The sequence below is a fragment of the Malus sylvestris genome, chromosome 15 (genome assembly GCF_916048215.2).
Source record: "Malus sylvestris chromosome 15, drMalSylv7.2, whole genome shotgun sequence".
NCBI classification, from domain to species: domain Eukaryota; kingdom Viridiplantae; phylum Streptophyta; class Magnoliopsida; order Rosales; family Rosaceae; genus Malus; species Malus sylvestris.
The window spans coordinates 23,838,754-23,856,190 of record NC_062274.1 but is presented as its reverse complement, the minus strand read 5'-3'; the positions used below and the strand labels follow the sequence as shown (position 1 = coordinate 23,856,190).

Here is a 17,437-nt window from a genome sequence, read left to right as displayed (position 1 = left end):
GCCCAGCACCATATCGTTACGTAGATTGCATATCTTCAACCGCTGGGTACGTTCTGTGTGGGTAAATAATGAAACAAGCCGAGTGAAATAAAGTGATTTATACATACGTTTTTTCATCTCTTCCACCTTCTTTTTTATTTTTATAGACATTAAATTAAATAGAATAATAGAAAATCAAGAGCATGAATTGAGGTAAGTATAAAACGCAGCAAGTCATTGCGAAGGTCTATTCTCTGATTAATAAGGTGGCATTAGTTGCTTGCAATGTTACTACATCTTATATTCTATCACATATTGCTACATCTTATAAAATGTAGCCACAAGACTAAAATAATGTTTGCTTTTTGTCTATCATACATTCCATTATTGGAAGACTTTATGGGTAACAATATCTGAGGTTGTATCACTTTCAACTAATTAGACTCATAAATTTGAATGATTAGAAAAGACTTTGTGGGTTACAATATTCAAGATCGGTACAAATACGAAGGATATAATATGGTTGGTTTTCTTCATCTAATTATGTCTTTTTATTATGATTATTTTCTAACTCTATAATTTGATGGCGACATTACGTTTTAAAATTCTTGCTTGTCAACGACAATATAATAATGATTTGTTCAATACATATTGTCTATTGATGTTAATACGTGACATTTAGTCTCTCAACGTGCATGAGTCTAATTTTATGTTGCCCAATTTGCCTACGACTACTTTATCACTCGTCTAAATTATTAACTCAAAAAATGAGCACATTAGAATTGGACTCCACAGTGACATGAGTCTAATATTATCTGTGTTTGCCCTCTTCAAGGGATTGTCTAAGATTCATTTTCCCGGTTTAGCCATGCATTAGAAAGATGTATTTATGGTACTTAGCAAGGTATAGGAACACAAACATCAAAGAAAGTTAGTACTTTTTTGGATGCGGCCAATCAATTTTCAATGGGTTCTTTTTGAAGCTAATAGACGTCCCAATGTAAAATGAAGCCTAAGACGAAATGAAGTGAGGCTTTTCTAATTTAGTACCTTATATAATTTTTTTTCACAACAATATGAATTTGAGGTTCATCATATTAGATGCATGAGAATAGGAAATTTTTTTTCTTTCCTTTTTTCATATTTAAGCATAAGATGAATGATGAAATTTTAACATATATAACAAGGGTATAAAGAAAAGATGAGGCTTAATTTAAAGTGAGGCTCAAGACGCATTTCTTGTTATCCTTGTTTCTGTGCCGCCTCAGAGCTAATTTTTAAGGGGATGCTTAATGGATTTAGGTCACTCTTTTTGCGTCATTTCTTACTTGTTTTACTTCTAGCTGGGCGCTTTGGTTGTAAGAGGAATTTTGTCTTTAATTTTGTTTTAGCCACTGAAAGAATCATCTCATAGACTACACCCAGTGAACTAGTTTACAAGGCCTTCGTTCATTACCAAAACTCAAGAGGAAAGCCTAAGGTTTGGGGAGGGAGGAAGATGATAATCGAACGTTTGTAACAAGTATGAAAATTATAAGAACTTTATCAATGAAATTATGATACTTATAACCACCCCATTTTCACATGAGAATAGGCAGCCATGACACCTCTTTTCCTATGTTTATTGACACTCCTAAATAGTCATTTAGTAGTCATTATTATTTTTCATAGAATAATTTGAAATGATACGAGTGCAAGATGATTATCTAGGTTGAAGAAGAACTCCCACAATTTTTCTTACAACGCTTGTTTTTGCAGTTGCAATTGTAGGTGTGAGCATAAGTACATCAGCTAGAGCGTATGTGCTCCGCCTAAACATGAATTCGAATCTCCATCTCTATATATAGTTTAGACTAGTTTAATGTAAAATACGTCAATTCAAATAAAAAAAACCTAAGAGTACGAAGAGCCGAATAATAAATTTGTGGGTTCAACTTCGAATTGTAGGGAAAAAGTACAAGCTGCCCCCATTTATCAAAAGCCCAAAACCACCAAAAAGGCCCAAATTTGAGATAAAGTTTGCACCTCCTTTCTTCAAGTTAAAGTCCGATTAGGATTACAGTCGAAGACTTGGATTACTTAAACTTATCACGAACGCACACTCCAATCAAAAACGTTGCCGCGAAACTCCCACTCCAGTTCCTCGCAGAAGGTGGAAAGATAGGGTTCGTAATCGCTCTGAATCCCAATTCACTGCCATCGCCGAACGCACCATGAACTGTGAAGTTTGCCAGCTCAAAGAATTGGTACGACTCTCTCTCTCTCTCTCTCTCTCTCTCTCTCCATGTGTGTTTTTTCTTTCTAATTTTGTATTTGAAAATTGAAAACTGGAATTTTACTGCTGTTTCAGGAAGTCGAGCACTTTGAGATACGGGAAGTTCTGCGCTGTATGTTAGCAATTAAATTTTTTTTCTTTTAATTTTGATTTAAAATAAATCAATTTCTTTTTTTTTTCCTACCGTTTCAATGAGTTTATATATGTCATGTATGTATGTATTAGCTTATGCCTTTTAATTATTGCCATATTATCGAAATCAGTTTTACCAATGGAAAAGTCTGCTGATTAAGATTTGTACAAGGTAGAGCTTGTTTGAATAATTCAACTACGATACGTGTTTTAGTATAACTATTTTGTGTGACAACTAAATTTCAAATGTTAAAGTTAGTATCTTTACGTAAAATAAGCTTTGCTTTAGTAAGGGAGTGTGTGTTTTCGTTCATTCTAGTACTTTTGTTTTCGGGTTTGCACTTTGCAGTGGTTGTTAGCCAAAAGTCGTCGTTTTGTGATTCAGTAGCGATTTTGAATGTAAACTATACTAGAAAAGCTGTGTTTATAATGGCACTAAAGAACATGGAACTTTTCTTTTACATACGTTATTGTTTTCTCTGCTAAACTACAATCAAAAGTGGGTATCGAGAAAAAGAAAACATGTTGAAAGAATTAAGCTTGTAAGCTTGAAAATTTTGTTACTGGCTGTTCGTAATGCCTAGTGAAGCATAGCGTGATCAACAGAACAAGTGGCACTTTTTTTGGATCTTTAAAGCCATCTCAGTATAGGTTTAATAAGTTTTCGTGTTGGTTTCAAAACAATTTTATTTTTCATCTCAGGTTCACCTTTAATTAAATAGGATGAATATTCTTGCACTCACTGCAGTATCATTTATTTGTTTTTCACGTGAACTTACAGTACTTTAAACTTGAATGCAGGCATACTTCACACAATTGTGTTTCATCGGACATTAGGTCTTGTGCGGCCCAAGGATATTGATTTGGAACTTTTCGAAATTACATATGTAAGTGTTTTTTATGCTCTAAACATTGGTTTGTTTTTTTCAGCTTCTTGTCAATCAACACCAGCTTACTAGACTAGTGCTGTTAACTTTTGAATCATTCAGTATGTCTTTCCCGCATGTGCATGTTAGTGCTGTTAACTTTTGAATGATTTGTTCCTCATTCAGTATATTTGTCCCAGCTTATTAGATTGTGAGAAATGATTTTAGGCATCGATATTTCATCACTTTTTCCTTTAGCCGAATAATAGAGTGCACTGACATCCAACTGAGTTATACATTTACCTGCATGCTTTTCATGATGCACTGCCAAATGTGAAATGCCAACTGTGAACTCTGTTGCAATCTTAATGACAGGTCAGCAGGAAATTATTAGTATTTTCTGGATCCGGTTCCATTTCTTTTGTATTACTATTTTGAGATGAATCTTCATGATTGTAATGCTTGAGTATTCTAATCATCCTCGATGGTGGAGGGAGCTGAAGGCTACACTTTCTGATCTTTATCCTCTGATATGTGAGTGTATCGTATATAAATCTTCCTTTTTGTGTAGGTGCAATGTGGAGATGTTGAACTTGAGAAGAAAATAGATGAGAAGATTGAGCAATTCATTAGTTGGGTAGAGAAACACCCAAACAAGAAAAGTCAGGTTTGTGCTTGCCATTGGTTTTAAGTAATCATACAATTACCAGTAAAATTTATTAATGCTAGGAGAGATAATTCTCTTCAATCATGATTTTGAATCACTTGTTTGACTTCTCAATATATATACTTTCTTAGAAAGTTTCCTAATTAACTGCCATGATTTGCGATGCAGATCTGCTTGTCTTTCTTTGAACTGAAAAACAAACAGGCAACTTGGTTTACACACAAAACAGAAAGGTTATACTGGGAACAATGGTATATAAATTTGAATGTGGCCCAACACCCCAAAGCACAATCTGGCAATTCTCATAATTCTAAAGTTGTAGGTGATCCAGGAGGTACAATTATTGTGCACTGAATGTATATTCTCTGATGCTTGACTTTCCATGCTGACCCTGACCTTTATATCTGCTTGACCTATGAGTGCAGAGAGTGCATTGGACGAGAGAATGGCTCGCAGAGCAGCACTTGAAGCATCTCTTCGTGAGGTTTTGTTCCAAGTAATAAAATTTGTGAATGAGAAGAAAGATCATGTTCCAAGTATTGAGGGTGTAGTCTCTTTCCCTCATGAAATTACTATCCCAAGGTTGGTTCTGCATTTATTCATTCATCTTTTCAAACTTTGTACATATATTACATCTTTTTCTTTGAGTGAATAAAAAAATATATATAATCATTGTCGCTAAGAATACTTGTAGATCTTAAACTATGTAGTTGTCTTTGTAGAATTTTGTTATGTCAGAATGAGGTTGGTAGTTATCTGATGCCATCTATTCCAATGCAAAAAGTTTACTAGAAAATGCCTTCGTGCCAAAAGAGATTTTTCTGTTCGTGGTAATAGAATTTTATGCTACTTTGATACTGACAATTTAATTTTCTTTTAGTTGCATTACCTCAACTAAACTTTCCTGGGTTATCTATGCCAGTTGTAGTTTTTGTTCATGGTCTTGGGAAAGGAGTTCTGTTTGGTCAATAGTATGCTCAGTGAGAGAGTCAGATTGGTTCGCTAGTTTTAGTTGTGTTCGCTTTCGGACGCTTATTTAGGTTGTATTTTGTCATGTCTGTACGCTACATACATGAGCAGACATACATTTCTTAGCATGTACTTTTAACACAGGGTTGTATGTATGTCTGCATAAAAAGGTAGACAAAAAAATGACGGTTGATTCATTACCATGTTGTCAAGGCCTTAGACAGTCCAAATAAACACATGGTCAGAGCATTCATTGGCCTTATTGACAAGATAATTTGGCGAAGTAAAAGAGTTTGTTTAAACATAGGATTAAGGAATGAGAATGTCAGCGTCCTTGTTCTTTGCAAATTTACGAATATGACTGACTGCACCTAACATCTTGCTCTTCTTTTCTTAACAAGAAGTTGTTAATGTTACTGGTGCTGTTGTCGTTGTTATGATTATTTAAGAAGTTTCTCTGAAGATTAGATTGCTGATTTGATATTTGTGTTGCCTTTGTTAGTTCCTCGGATTCTGCATTTGGGATGGACATGATCAAGAGGATGCTGCAGACTGGCCATCCAACCATGCTGAGCTGATCATCTGCGTTTGTGAGTGCGTACCACTTTCCTAAACTGCTTCAAAGATGCCTCGTACGGTCCATGAATTTTTTAATCCGGTAACCTTTTGCGAGCAAGGTTTGTTTCTATGTGAAGTAAACTCGAAGCACCGAGATTGTTATTATCCTTATGTAAATATTCCTTTCGTCCCATCGTATCTCTATTCATGTATGTACATCCTCTCTGGATCGTCCATTGACTTGTATATATTGAATTGGGGATTTTCGATCCCGGTGCACCGTAGCTTAAAAGTATGAAACTTTGTACATTTTAGTATTTTGATTGAAGGACATTTGTTGTCACCTAAAATTTAAAGCATATGAAATCTTTTGATTGAAGGATATAAATTCAATCGTGCCAACTATAAATTAAATTAAATTACTTCAAACCCCCTACAATCTTCTATATTAATTTCATGCCAGAGGTCGGCGTAATAATTCAATCACAACGATGGGCAAATAATCTGTATCTTTTGGGATGTCTACAATCTTTTTTAGCGTTCGGATTAATGTTAATCATTGTTACCACACCTACCACTAAAAAGTTCAAAACCCAAATCCACTCTGCACTCATCCCGTGCGAGTATCTAGACCCTCTCAATTTCCCACCCATCACTAGAACATTCAAATTCACCCACTGCGTCACTAGACCTAGTCGAAGATTAATAACGGCTTTCAAAGTCCTTGCACATAAACACATAGTAGCAATGATCATATTCAGTAGTTTTACGCTTGTAAAAAAGACTATTAGGGTTCAGTAATTAAACATGCCCAAAGTTTAGTTTGATGCGTGGACATAATTTTTCCATTTTGTGCTTTTAACGGGAAAGGGATCCTCTCCGAATTCCTTCCTCCTAATTCACCAAGTCTGGAGATCCGGACTGTTGAAATTTGATCCAACGGCTACAGACAGAGGCCCATTTTAAAGTTATAATATTTTAGCCGTTGGATCAAATTTCAACGGCCCGGATCCCTAGACTTGGTGGATTAGAAGGAAGGGACCCGAAGAGGATCCCTTTCCCTTTTAACAGGCCAATTTTGACTGTTTCAACTATATTATTGACAATTAAGAACACAATATATGATGCCACTTAGTATTACAACTTTCAAATCCCATGTACAATTAGAGCCTCGATGTGACTAATTCCATTTAATTTAATTGTTTGAAAGAGACTAATCAACCTTGCTAGTGCAAAAAGGAGAAGTAATTACCAATGGTCATAAATTTGATCTCCATTTTCTTTCCCTAACAAGGAGAGAAGCAAAGAGGTTCAATTCGTAGAACAATTATACACGAAAGTTGCCTAATGCGCACTATGTGTTGACAATCTTGCTAGTGCTAAAAGGACTGGTAGTTACCAATGGACAAATATTTGAATAAGTTGGAAGACTACATTTTGTGCAAATCTAAGAAAAAATAACCAAAGTCTTGGTCATGAAGCACAAGGATACTATGAATACCCATTTTTTTGTTCGAGTAATTATCATGGCATAAGTCGTACCATGATGTAATGGTAAAATGTCGGGCTAATAAGAAATTAACGAGTCGGATGACTGGCACAAGAAATTGGGATGGTGGTGTATGGACCTGGATTTGTCATCCTCGTTCAAGTCATGCGAACGCACTTCCAAGTCGGCCCGTTTTAGTTGTTCACATCCCGTTTGTGGTTCCAGGTCGAACACCCGCACCTTCTGAATGCACTTCCAATTTGAGGTCAAACACATCCAATGCATTAAAGTTGTATTGAAACAAAATTCCTTAATACACCATGGCAAAAAAAGTCCATCGGAATTAATTCCGAAGGCAAAGGATTAGTGTCCAAACTATTGAAATTGATTATCTCATGAACTTAGTTCTGTACCCGACCTATTGTTAACAGTTAAAATTAGTATTTAGTATGAACAACGTTTTTTTAGATGAAGGTGGATACCAAAATAGTTCTGGAACTAATTCCATACAAATTAATGAAAACATCTCAATTAGACAATTACGTTATTTAACTTGAGAACATATACTGAAAATCCAAGAGACACTTGTGAAAGTAAAGTGTTGTCATGCAAACTTAATAAAATAAAGGGAATTTTCGTAAAATTTCTGAATAAATTAAATATTAGAGTCTTGTTGCAGTTTTATTAGATTAGGGATGTGATTGTGTAAATCTTATTATATCTAAGATATCCTTATGAGATTCTGTCATATCTCTTAGACTAAATAATATCATATTAGAGTTGTAATCTTATTGAGATAAGGAATTAACATTCCGACTACTATAAATAAAGACACAATGGGGTGAGATAATACACCTCACAATTACACATATCTATCTTTCTCTCTACTGTGCCGCACCCCTCTCTCTGTCTTTATTATAGTTCAGTAAATTAGGCCTACAATATGTTATCAGTCATGACGTTCTTGACGTTGTGCTAATGAAAATTTATTATTTAATCAGGGAAGTATTACGTTTTAATCATTCTTTTTATGATTAATTTATTATTTTATTGAATTGAACTACTTGTTATTGATTCAATTTAATTTTTCTTTGCTGAACGTGATACAACTCATTGGAGATGCAATACCGATTTTTCGAGAAGGTTCTTCTACAAGTTCAAAGGCTCAATTGTTTTTCGCCGGTTCTTTTAAAATAAATTAAGATATTTGAAACGACCGTGAAGCATAAAAACATTCCCTATGATGCATGAACCCCCTACATTTATATTTTCCTTCCAATATATATATATTTATATATATATATATATATATTGTATATGTTCATATAATTGTCAATATATATATATATACATTCATGAGTCAAATAATCTAAATAAAATAGAAGCATAAATTTTTTTTTTTTTTTATTTTTGGTTCTAAAAACCTTAAAAAAATCGAAAAAACAAATATAGAGAAGAAGGGTTTTTTAAAGGGAACTTTAACGAAAAGCACCCGGTACTGTTCACTTTAACGAAAAACCACATTTTTACACTAAAAAGTCAATTCTGGTACTATTTACTTTACCCTTTATTTTGTCCTTATCATTAAAACTCAAAGTTTTCAAGCCATTTTCATTAGTTTTTCCTTTTTTAAACCCTAGCCACACATTGAGCCACGGCCAGAAGCCAATAAGTCGTGCCAGCTAAGCCACCAAGGAGCCGAACTGCCCTTGCACCCAAAACCCAGAAATGACAATGTTCTTCGTTGTCTTTGTCACCAACCCTTGGGTTTGCCTGAAGCCGAACCCCTGACGTCGTTTCTCTTTGCACCCAAATTGAAAATGAACAGAAAATAAAATTCCAGCACTAGAAAACTTCAGCCACCTCATCTCTTCAAATCCCGACCACCCTCAATTTCTACCCTCCCAACCCCACACTGCCACCTTCCTTACCACCCACAATGAAAACCCCGAAGATCTCAACCATCACTACCCCTCTCCCAATCTTCCACGCAATCCTTTTAATAGTCTGAATTCTCTGAAGCAGCCAATCATTCGAATCTAACAATATGGTAGAAGTAGGATTGGAAGTTGAAAATTGTTAAGTTTAAAACTTCAAATTATAGCCGTCGATCATTGAACACAATTTGATAAGAAAAAGGATTAATCAACTAATCCCAATAAAACTCAAAAATAGTTCGCACTGATAGCTGGATTTAGTTTGCTTTAGAAAAGAGAGTTCAAACACTTGAATTGGAGTTTTTCGATGACAGTATGCTTCCAAAAGATTATGCATTTGCCCACAAGGTATTAGGTATCGATACCAATGCAAATAAGGGTACACTGAAGCGGTTCTTGCATTTTGCATGTGAGAACTTAATGAGTTTTGACAATACAAGTCTACACTATTGTGGACACACTCTTATTTTCAAGTCCCTCAACGTTCTTCACTTGCGACAAGTTAAGTGAGTGATGACATTCTCGAGTATCTTTTGTCTAACTATTCAGTTCTTGAACAAGTTAGAGCGAGTGATGGCTGAGATCTTTGGGGGTTTTTATTGTGGATGGTAGAGAAGGTGGCGGTGGGGTCGAGGAAAAGTAGAAACTGGGGGTGGTTGGGGTAGGGAGAGGTAGGGTGGGTAGAGTTTTCTAGTGCTGGATTTTTATTTTTTTTATTTTTTTATTTTTTTTGTTATTTTTTATTTTGGGTGTAGAAAGAGAATTGTTGCACACATTTGAAATTTCAAGATAAAAAATGATAAATTAAGTGTAGAAAGAGGATAACTGGGTCTAAATAAAATTTCTCTTTTATAAAACTTGATCATTTTTTATATGGAATGTAGAAAAGAGGCTTGCATTGTTAAACTAATAATAAGCAAATAGGGAAAGTGGAAAAGTGGGAAGGTAGTTGTACATATACAAGATCATATAAACCAATCATATATTATCAACAACCTCAATTGCAAAGAAAAATGATCATCGTATCCAATCAAAAAGTAAACAAATAGACATGCTCTTCCAAGTTCCAAAGCCTTCCAAAACTTTCCTCTATAACCAATGAAATATTCCTCCTAATTGAACCAAGTATACTCCTTGAAAAAGCACTAGGCTTAGTTTCAAACTTGGCAACAAAGTTTCACAAAAATGAGCATACAATCATAAAGTGTAAAGGGATTCGGTTTTCAAAACTTCAAAACCGAAACCTAACCAATAAGGTTCGGTTCGGTTTTTCCTATTTCGGTTCTTTTTTTCTCTTTTCAGTTTTTCGGTTTTGATTCAGTGTTCGGTCCCCTTTTTTTTTATTTTCAGTTTTTTGAACCCACCCCTAGGTGCGCACAAATCACTCAGATTTCGTGTATAATTGTTTCTACAAATTAAACTTCCTTGCTTCTCTCCTTGTCGGGGGAAAATTTGAGAAATGAGTATTTATGTACAACAAATCCAAATTACCTCAAGTACAAGGTTTTTTCTTCTACTCATTCACTTCTTCAAAAAAGCATCTTCATATATGCTGGAAAGAATCGTGAAGAGCTCGAACCACTCAATCCTTTAGAAGTTTACTTCTTTTCCTCCAAACAGAGTTCCTGAAATCGGGTTAAGCTGCAGTCGAAGAGCCAGAGTTCAGTGCACAAACGGCCAAAATACATGTAATAAGTTTAGAAAGTAAAATTAAACCCTGTATCGTAAAAGTAAATAATTTACTGGGAAGCATAATGGAACTCAGTTCAAAGACATACCGGTTCAGAAGAACATTAGGATTGTAAGGAAACAGATTCTTTCGGTGTAGACTTTCAATTGAATTTTTCAACGAAAGTAAGCACCCTTTGGCTTCTTTAAAATACTTTCCTCCATTTTGAGTGCCCTTGCAACTCCACACTTGAACTTTTCTTCTCTTAGATGATCGATTTGTAGCTTGTCGACACATTGAAAACTCCACAAATAAGCTCCATGAATCGAACACTTTACGCAAGCACCTATGAAAGAATGCATTAAGCACAGTAAGAAGAAACTAAAAAAATACAATTATTGGAATCAAATGCGAATCTCTAGGGTCAACTACATTCGTTTTCTTTCTCCTTTGTTGGTAATCAGTTAAGAGAGGTCATTCAGGAGTAGAGGGTTCATGGCTCATATCGTAGTTCACCATTTCTATTCATGATTAACCAATAATTCAAAAAATCAAAGAATAAAACCATAATAAGGCTTAAAGTAGGTAATAATCACCAGAACAGCAAACAAGCTTAAGGGTTGAATTTGAAACAAGCAAAAGTAGCAAAGTGCAATTCAAGGTCCATTTGATAACCATTTCGTTTGTAGTTTTCATTTCTTCATACTAAACATAGAGGCAAAGTAGATGGAATGATGAATGAATAAAAAATGTGGAGAAAGTGTGGTAGAAGGGAGAACGGAGAAATGCGTATGGAACAACAAAATAAAAACCAAAAACAAGAAAGAGAAAACCTACTTAAATTTCTTCTCAGTTTTTGGTTTGGTTTTCATGTTGTGTATCATTCTATATTCATTTATTCCACATTCTTCCCACCACCCTTCCTCTATCCTTATCCATCTCTCCTTTCTTCCTTATTTCCTCTTTATTTCTAACCAAAACGTGAAAACTAAAACCAAAAAATGAAATGGTTATCAAACTGTTTGATTCAAATGGGCCCCTAGCTTTCTCAAGTTTAGAGAAGTAGAATAAAAAGACCTTAAAAGATATTCTGCACAGCTGATTCCGGTATCTTTCGAAATAAGGTAATCAAGGAGCACCTGATGGTCATAGCTCAACTGCAAAATTGAAAAGATGTAAACTGTCATATCGTCAAGGATTCCTTTCCCCCCTCTCCCCCCCCCCCCCCCCAAAGACCACCGACCTCAAATTAAAAAATAGAAACATGTCAAGGTAGAAATGGGTAGCTATATAAATATCAAATAATGAGCATCTTGCCTCTAACAGAAATAGATGGAATAAGAGCACAGGATCGAAAATATCCAAGACACGAAAAAACGTATTGCCCTCTGAATCCTGAAATGCTCCCTTTTCCTTTTCCAACCTATATTAAACACAAAAATTGTTAAAAAAGAATCCGTGAAAATACTTTTCAGAAGAATGAAAAAAGTAGGATATTTATTCCTTACTGTTCTTCGGCACAAAAAGGTACAGAGAGCAATTGCAGGAGAACTTTGAATAATACATCATCCTACAGTTCAAGACAGGGCCAAGAATGAAAATTTTGAGTACAAATCAACAAATAAAGCAATCCTTCGGAGCAATAGACACAAGCCAAACACATTAAGAACTTCGATGCACATATAGTACAATTGAATTAACTATGCAACAACTTCTGAAGAAATAAAAAGTCACACCTCTTTAATGTATAGTTGGAGGAATGATTTAGCAAAGTCAACACATTTTTCAAAATACATTTCATGGTCCACTGATATATCAGTTGGAAGATGCCCTTGAAGCCAGCTATAAAGCTCCAATAGACCTTTCTTTCTTCCACAACATTCCAGCTCTGTTTTTGAGTCACACGTCAAGCATAAGTTCCAAATCGCACAAGCACATTTGTTGTTAGTTCCTTCTTTTGAGCTAATCAAACCAAAAGAACACCTCAGAAAGAGGAAAATAGCCTGTCTTTGCAGATGGCGGGAAGACAGACTGTTGACTTCTGCATCAGAAACACTGGATAGAAATGGAGACCCTTCCAGGCAATCATCCTTATATTCAAGAGGAGTAATGGGTTGCCGCAGAAGCTCTCCAAAGTAATCATGGACAAGTTGCAACCATGAAACAAGAACTGACTGCTGAGGGTAGGTTCGGAAAATGAGCCTAATCATAAGCACCTGTAGGTTTGCACCATGTACTTGCAATCAAATTATACTGTAGGGATTTAAGTTTTAACACAAGCATAAGCAATAATCTAATAAACTAAGTCAAGAAGCGTGTTTCCAGGAAAATATGCATATAACATATTATGTTCTGTAGATTTACATAAACGTCATTATAAAACTACAACAGTAACGCACCAAAAGAACATGTTAATTCTCATATAAATACAAAGAAAAATGTTACAGGAGATATTATTGTTTCCAAAAGAAGAAGCAGATATTGACTAGCATCTCTTTAGTAAAGGCCTATACCACACCAGCATCATACGTACACAACAACTTGAGACTTATACAGATGGTACTGGCGGGAAGATTGAAGGATATAGAAGTCTAGGTACTACTCAATCCAACTCAACTAAGCTTTTTTATTTTTCAGGAACTTAACATTAGAAACGGAAAAACCTAAGCCTGCCGCTTAAGCTATTTTCAAACTGCAGATGTAAGACAGTTATCCATGCTTTGTGACATCAAACTTTTGTGTCATGCTTAGGTTTTCTGCATAGATACACAACCAACATCCCTAAAATCTTCTAAACATCAATAGTTATCTTCAAGAAAGGACTCAGGCAAACACATACCAATAACTTGTGTCTAAAGTATTGAGAGATGCACTTGTTGAAATTAATGCAATGTGCTTGCTCACCAAGGCACCAACAAAAAAGCTGTGGAACAAGGGTGATGAATGTAGAAAAAACTGGGTGATGTTTGTCTATAGATCCACCTGAAGCTTCCTCAGAACCACTTTGCTCAACCATGGAACAGAGAAACTGAATCAAATTTCCTAGAAACAAGGATCTTTGAAACATAGCATCTGCCCTGGACCCTTTCTGAGCATCAGGCTTTGCACCAACATGAATCTCATCTAGTAAATTCCAAGGCACAGTTGAAAAAACGGAATTGATAGAATCAAAGAACGCTTCAACAAGTTCATGATCGTCTTCTGACTTCAAATATTTCCTTATATCACGTAAAACCCGAACGACAGCAGCCGCGATAGACCAGTCAGCATTTTCCAGCTTAGGCTTTAACGCAAGAATCAACCTCGACGAACCAGAATGAAGATCATCAGCTCCATCCACCGAACATGATGAAGAACAAGACACCGCCACAGTGATCGCCAAATTCATACAAACACACAACAAACGGATAAAACCCTCCCAGTTGCTCCCCTAAAAAACACATAGAACTAACAAATGAAACACAAAACCCAGTAAAATCCCATCTATAATTACATTTTTCCGAGTCAGGGAAGTTGTAAAATACCGAATCAACAAGGAATTCCGACACAGCAACAAGAACACTGCACGCCAGATGCTTGACATATTGACTCTCCACTGTCAGCAAAACCATCTGTTTGAAAAACAGCACAATTGGAAGCTCCAACGAATACAAAGTTTACAAACAGAAAAATGAGCACATATGATTCATTCATATGAAATATATATACACGCACATATACATACATATAGGAAATTACCAAGTGTGTTACGATTTTAGTCAGACACATACAATCACTCTCACAATCCAATCCTATCGCCACTCCCTGATCAAGGAAAGTTTGAGCCTTTTTATCAGAGGAAGTCAAATTTGCAGTCTCTAGAAAGAGAGAGATAGAGAAACTGACATTTCCAGAGTCGGAATCAAGTGCTTGGGTCCAGAGCTTGACTTGTCGAAGAACCTGAGAGAGAGTGACCAGAACTTCCCTCTCTTGGGCTACCAAAACGACGCCGGATTCCTGCAAAAGGAACAGAGAAATGAGCTTCTGAAACACCAATGAAACGAAACCCTAATACGGCAGTGTGGACGGAACTGACGGTGTACGGACGGAGAAAATCGTCGACCAAACGGCACAGCCGCGAGGGCTTCGAATCACTGCACATCGCATCTGAGAGTCTGGAGGACGCGAAACGCAGCGTTTAGAAGGCTGGTTGGGGTGTTCGGGGATATATTGGGAAACATCAGGGACAGTTGTGATATATTGCAATTTGTTCTGCTTCGGATCCAAGCCGCTGATTTTTTGGCGGGTAAAAGTGTTGAATTAATTTATATGCCACCGTCGTATGAGATAGCAGCTCTGATACAAAAATGCACCTCCGTAACCTCGCCGAAACAAGCGCGGCAGCTCCACGCTCTCCTCCTTACCACCACCACCACCACCACCACCGTCGGCTCGCGCTTTCCGTACCTGTACAACAATGTCATATCCATGTACTGGCGATGTGGATCGCTTGGGGACTCGCGGAAGGTGTTTGACAAAATGCCTCAACGAAATTTGGTTTCATTCAATGCGCTCATTGCGGCCTATTCCCGGGACTCAAACAGTGCGATTTTGGCTTGTGAGCTATTTAACGAAATGGGAGTTGAATGTCTTAGGCCAAATGGTTCGACTTTCACGAGCTTACTGCAGGCGTCATATACTCTTGAGGATTGGTTGATTGGCTCCTTGATTCATGCCCAAATTCTGAAGTTTGGGTTCTTGAGTGATGTTTGTCTTCAAACTGCTTTACTTGGGATGTACTCCAACTGTAGGGATTTGGAATCCGGGAGGAAAGTTTTTGGCGGGATGGTTGATAAAGATGTTGTTGCTTGGAATTCAATGATTTTTGGGAATTTGAAGAATGATGAGACAGCAGAAGGGCTTTCTCTCTTTGATGGCATGTTGAGGACTGGAATTGTTCCTACTCAATTCACATATTCAATGGTCTTGACTGCTTGCAGCAGATTAAGATATTTTTATCTGGGGAAACTCATCCATGCCCGAGTCATAGTTTCAAAAACGCTAGCTGACTTAGCTTTGCAGAATTCCTTGCTTGACATGTATTGCAATTCTGGTGACACCCGAGTAGCATTTGGCGTGTTTAAGGGAATGTGTAACCCGGATTTGGTCTCTTGGAACACAATGATTTCTGGGTGTTCGGAACATGGTGATGGTGAGAAGGCCATGAATTTATTTGTCCAGTTAAAGAAAACGCCGTTTCTTAAACCAGATGAGTATACTTTTGCAGCCATCATATCCGCAACAGGCACAGATCTAGTTTCCAACTATGGCAAGTCACTTCACGGACAGGTCACAAAAGCAGGATTTGAGAAGAGCATTTTTGTAGGAACTACACTAGTGTCTATGTATTTTCGAAATGCTGAATCAGATGATGCTCAGAAGGTGTTTTATTCCATCATAAAGAAGGATGTTGTTCTATGGACTGAGATGATCATGGGTTTTTCGAGATTGGCTGATGGGGAGAGTGCAATTAAGTTCTTTTATGAAATGTGCCAGGAAGGCCATAAGATTGACGGCTTTGCTCTCAGTGGAGTGTTGAGTGCTTGTTCCGACCTTGCCATGCTAAAACAAGGTGAGATGATTCACTCATGGGCCGTAAAAACTGGGCACGATGTTGAAATGTCAGTTTGCGGGAGTCTTGTAGATATGTATTCAAAAAATGGTAGCCTTGAAGCTGCTTATTCTATATTTTCCCAAGTTTCGAACCCCGATTTGAAATGCTGGAACTCAATGCTCGGAGGATATAGTCATCACGGCATGGCAGAGGAAGCATTGAAGCTGTTTTTCGAGATAGAAAAACATGGTCTGAGACCAGACCAAGTAACATTTCTGTCTCTACTCTCAGCTTGCAACCACAGTGGTTTGACTGAAGTAGGAAAGTTTTTGTGGAGATGTATGAAGGAAAACGGTATCACACCTGGGCCTAAGCACTACTCTTGCATGGTGAGTTTGTTAAGTCGAGCTCGGTTGTTGGATGAGGCAGAGGAGCTTATCATCAGTTCACCGTTTAATGAAAATCTTGAACTGTGGAGAACTTTGCTGAGCTCGTGCGTCGTCAATAAAAATTTGAAAATAGGAGTTCATGCAGCAGAGCAGGTTTTAAGTTTGGACTCAGAAGACAGTGCAACGCATATTTTGCTGTCAAATCTCTATGCTGCTGCAGGAAAATGGGATAGTGTTGTAGAAACAAGGAGAAAGATTAGAGTACTGACGTCGGAAAAGGATCCTGGACTAAGCTGGATTGAAGATAAGAGTAATATTCAGGTATTCTGTTCCGGCATTCGATCAGAACAGGAGGTAGGTGAAGCCGAAGCTGCATTACATTCGTTACAAGGGAGCATGGTAAGATTACAAACAGATGAATTTGATGAACCGATTTATAATTTACATGAAATGTAGAACTTTGAAACATCATTACTTGGAAGTGTATCGAAACAATACAACTGTTTCGAGCTTTAAGTACCTCTAGCACTACTGAGTAACCAACCGACAGGGCCTTCATCCTAACACTTACAGTTTGCTTGAGCCGAAGTGGTGTTCAGCAGAATTCGAGGGAAAAATAAGTTTGACATGAACTGAAAAATTAAAACTCGAAACCGAAGAATAAATCGACCGATGTAAATTTAGAAATTCCAAGGATTAACTCTGTTCAGACTGGAAATCGAGAGACCAAACTAAAATCTTCAGCAAATTCACGGTGCAACACAGCAGACACGTAGAGAACTGGAAAGATGTTGAGAGGTGTTTGATTAAACATACAAAAACCAAGATCTAACGGTTAAAATACCCGGGAACACCCTAGAATTTCTGCAGAAAGCATTGGCAAATAAGTTTGAAATTCTCAAAGGAGTCTTTAA

At 36.8% G+C, this 17,437-nt stretch overlaps 2 protein-coding genes and 1 pseudogene across 2 annotated transcripts; 2 read left to right on the top strand and 1 right to left on the bottom strand.

The window, feature by feature from the left end:
- The first annotated feature begins 2,043 nt into the window (after positions 1-2,043).
- On the top strand, positions 2,044-5,834 carry LOC126601884 (autophagy-related protein 101-like). Its single transcript, XM_050268651.1, has 7 exons — positions 2,044-2,225; positions 2,330-2,366; positions 3,188-3,273; positions 3,824-3,919; positions 4,088-4,253; positions 4,345-4,501; positions 5,391-5,834. The coding sequence occupies exons 1-7, from the start codon at positions 2,193-2,195 to the stop codon at positions 5,464-5,466; spliced, it is 651 nt and encodes a 216-aa protein (XP_050124608.1). The 5' UTR covers positions 2,044-2,192; the 3' UTR covers positions 5,467-5,834.
- A 4,003-nt stretch (positions 5,835-9,837) lies between these two features.
- Positions 9,838-14,761, bottom strand: LOC126601882 (uncharacterized; annotated as a pseudogene).
- Positions 14,762-14,849: 88 nt separating this feature from the next.
- LOC126601880 (pentatricopeptide repeat-containing protein At3g50420) lies at positions 14,850-17,039 on the top strand. The gene has a single exon (XM_050268648.1). The coding sequence runs from the start codon at positions 14,850-14,852 to the stop codon at positions 16,977-16,979; it is 2,130 nt and encodes a 709-aa protein (XP_050124605.1). The 3' UTR covers positions 16,980-17,039.
- Positions 17,040-17,437: the final 398 nt, after the last annotated feature.

Coding starts and splice junctions, on each gene's coding strand:
- LOC126601884 (XM_050268651.1), top strand. CDS start 2,193: ATGAACTGTGAAGTTTGCCAGCTCAAAGAATTG. Junction 3,274..3,823: donor AACTTTTCGAAATTACATAT/GTAAGTGTTTTT, acceptor CTTTTTGTGTAG/GTGCAATGTGGAGATGTTGA. Junction 4,254..4,344: donor AGTTGTAGGTGATCCAGGAG/GTACAATTATTG, acceptor CTATGAGTGCAG/AGAGTGCATTGGACGAGAGA.
- LOC126601880 (XM_050268648.1), top strand. CDS start 14,850: ATGCCACCGTCGTATGAGATAGCAGCTCTGATACAAAAATGCACCTCC.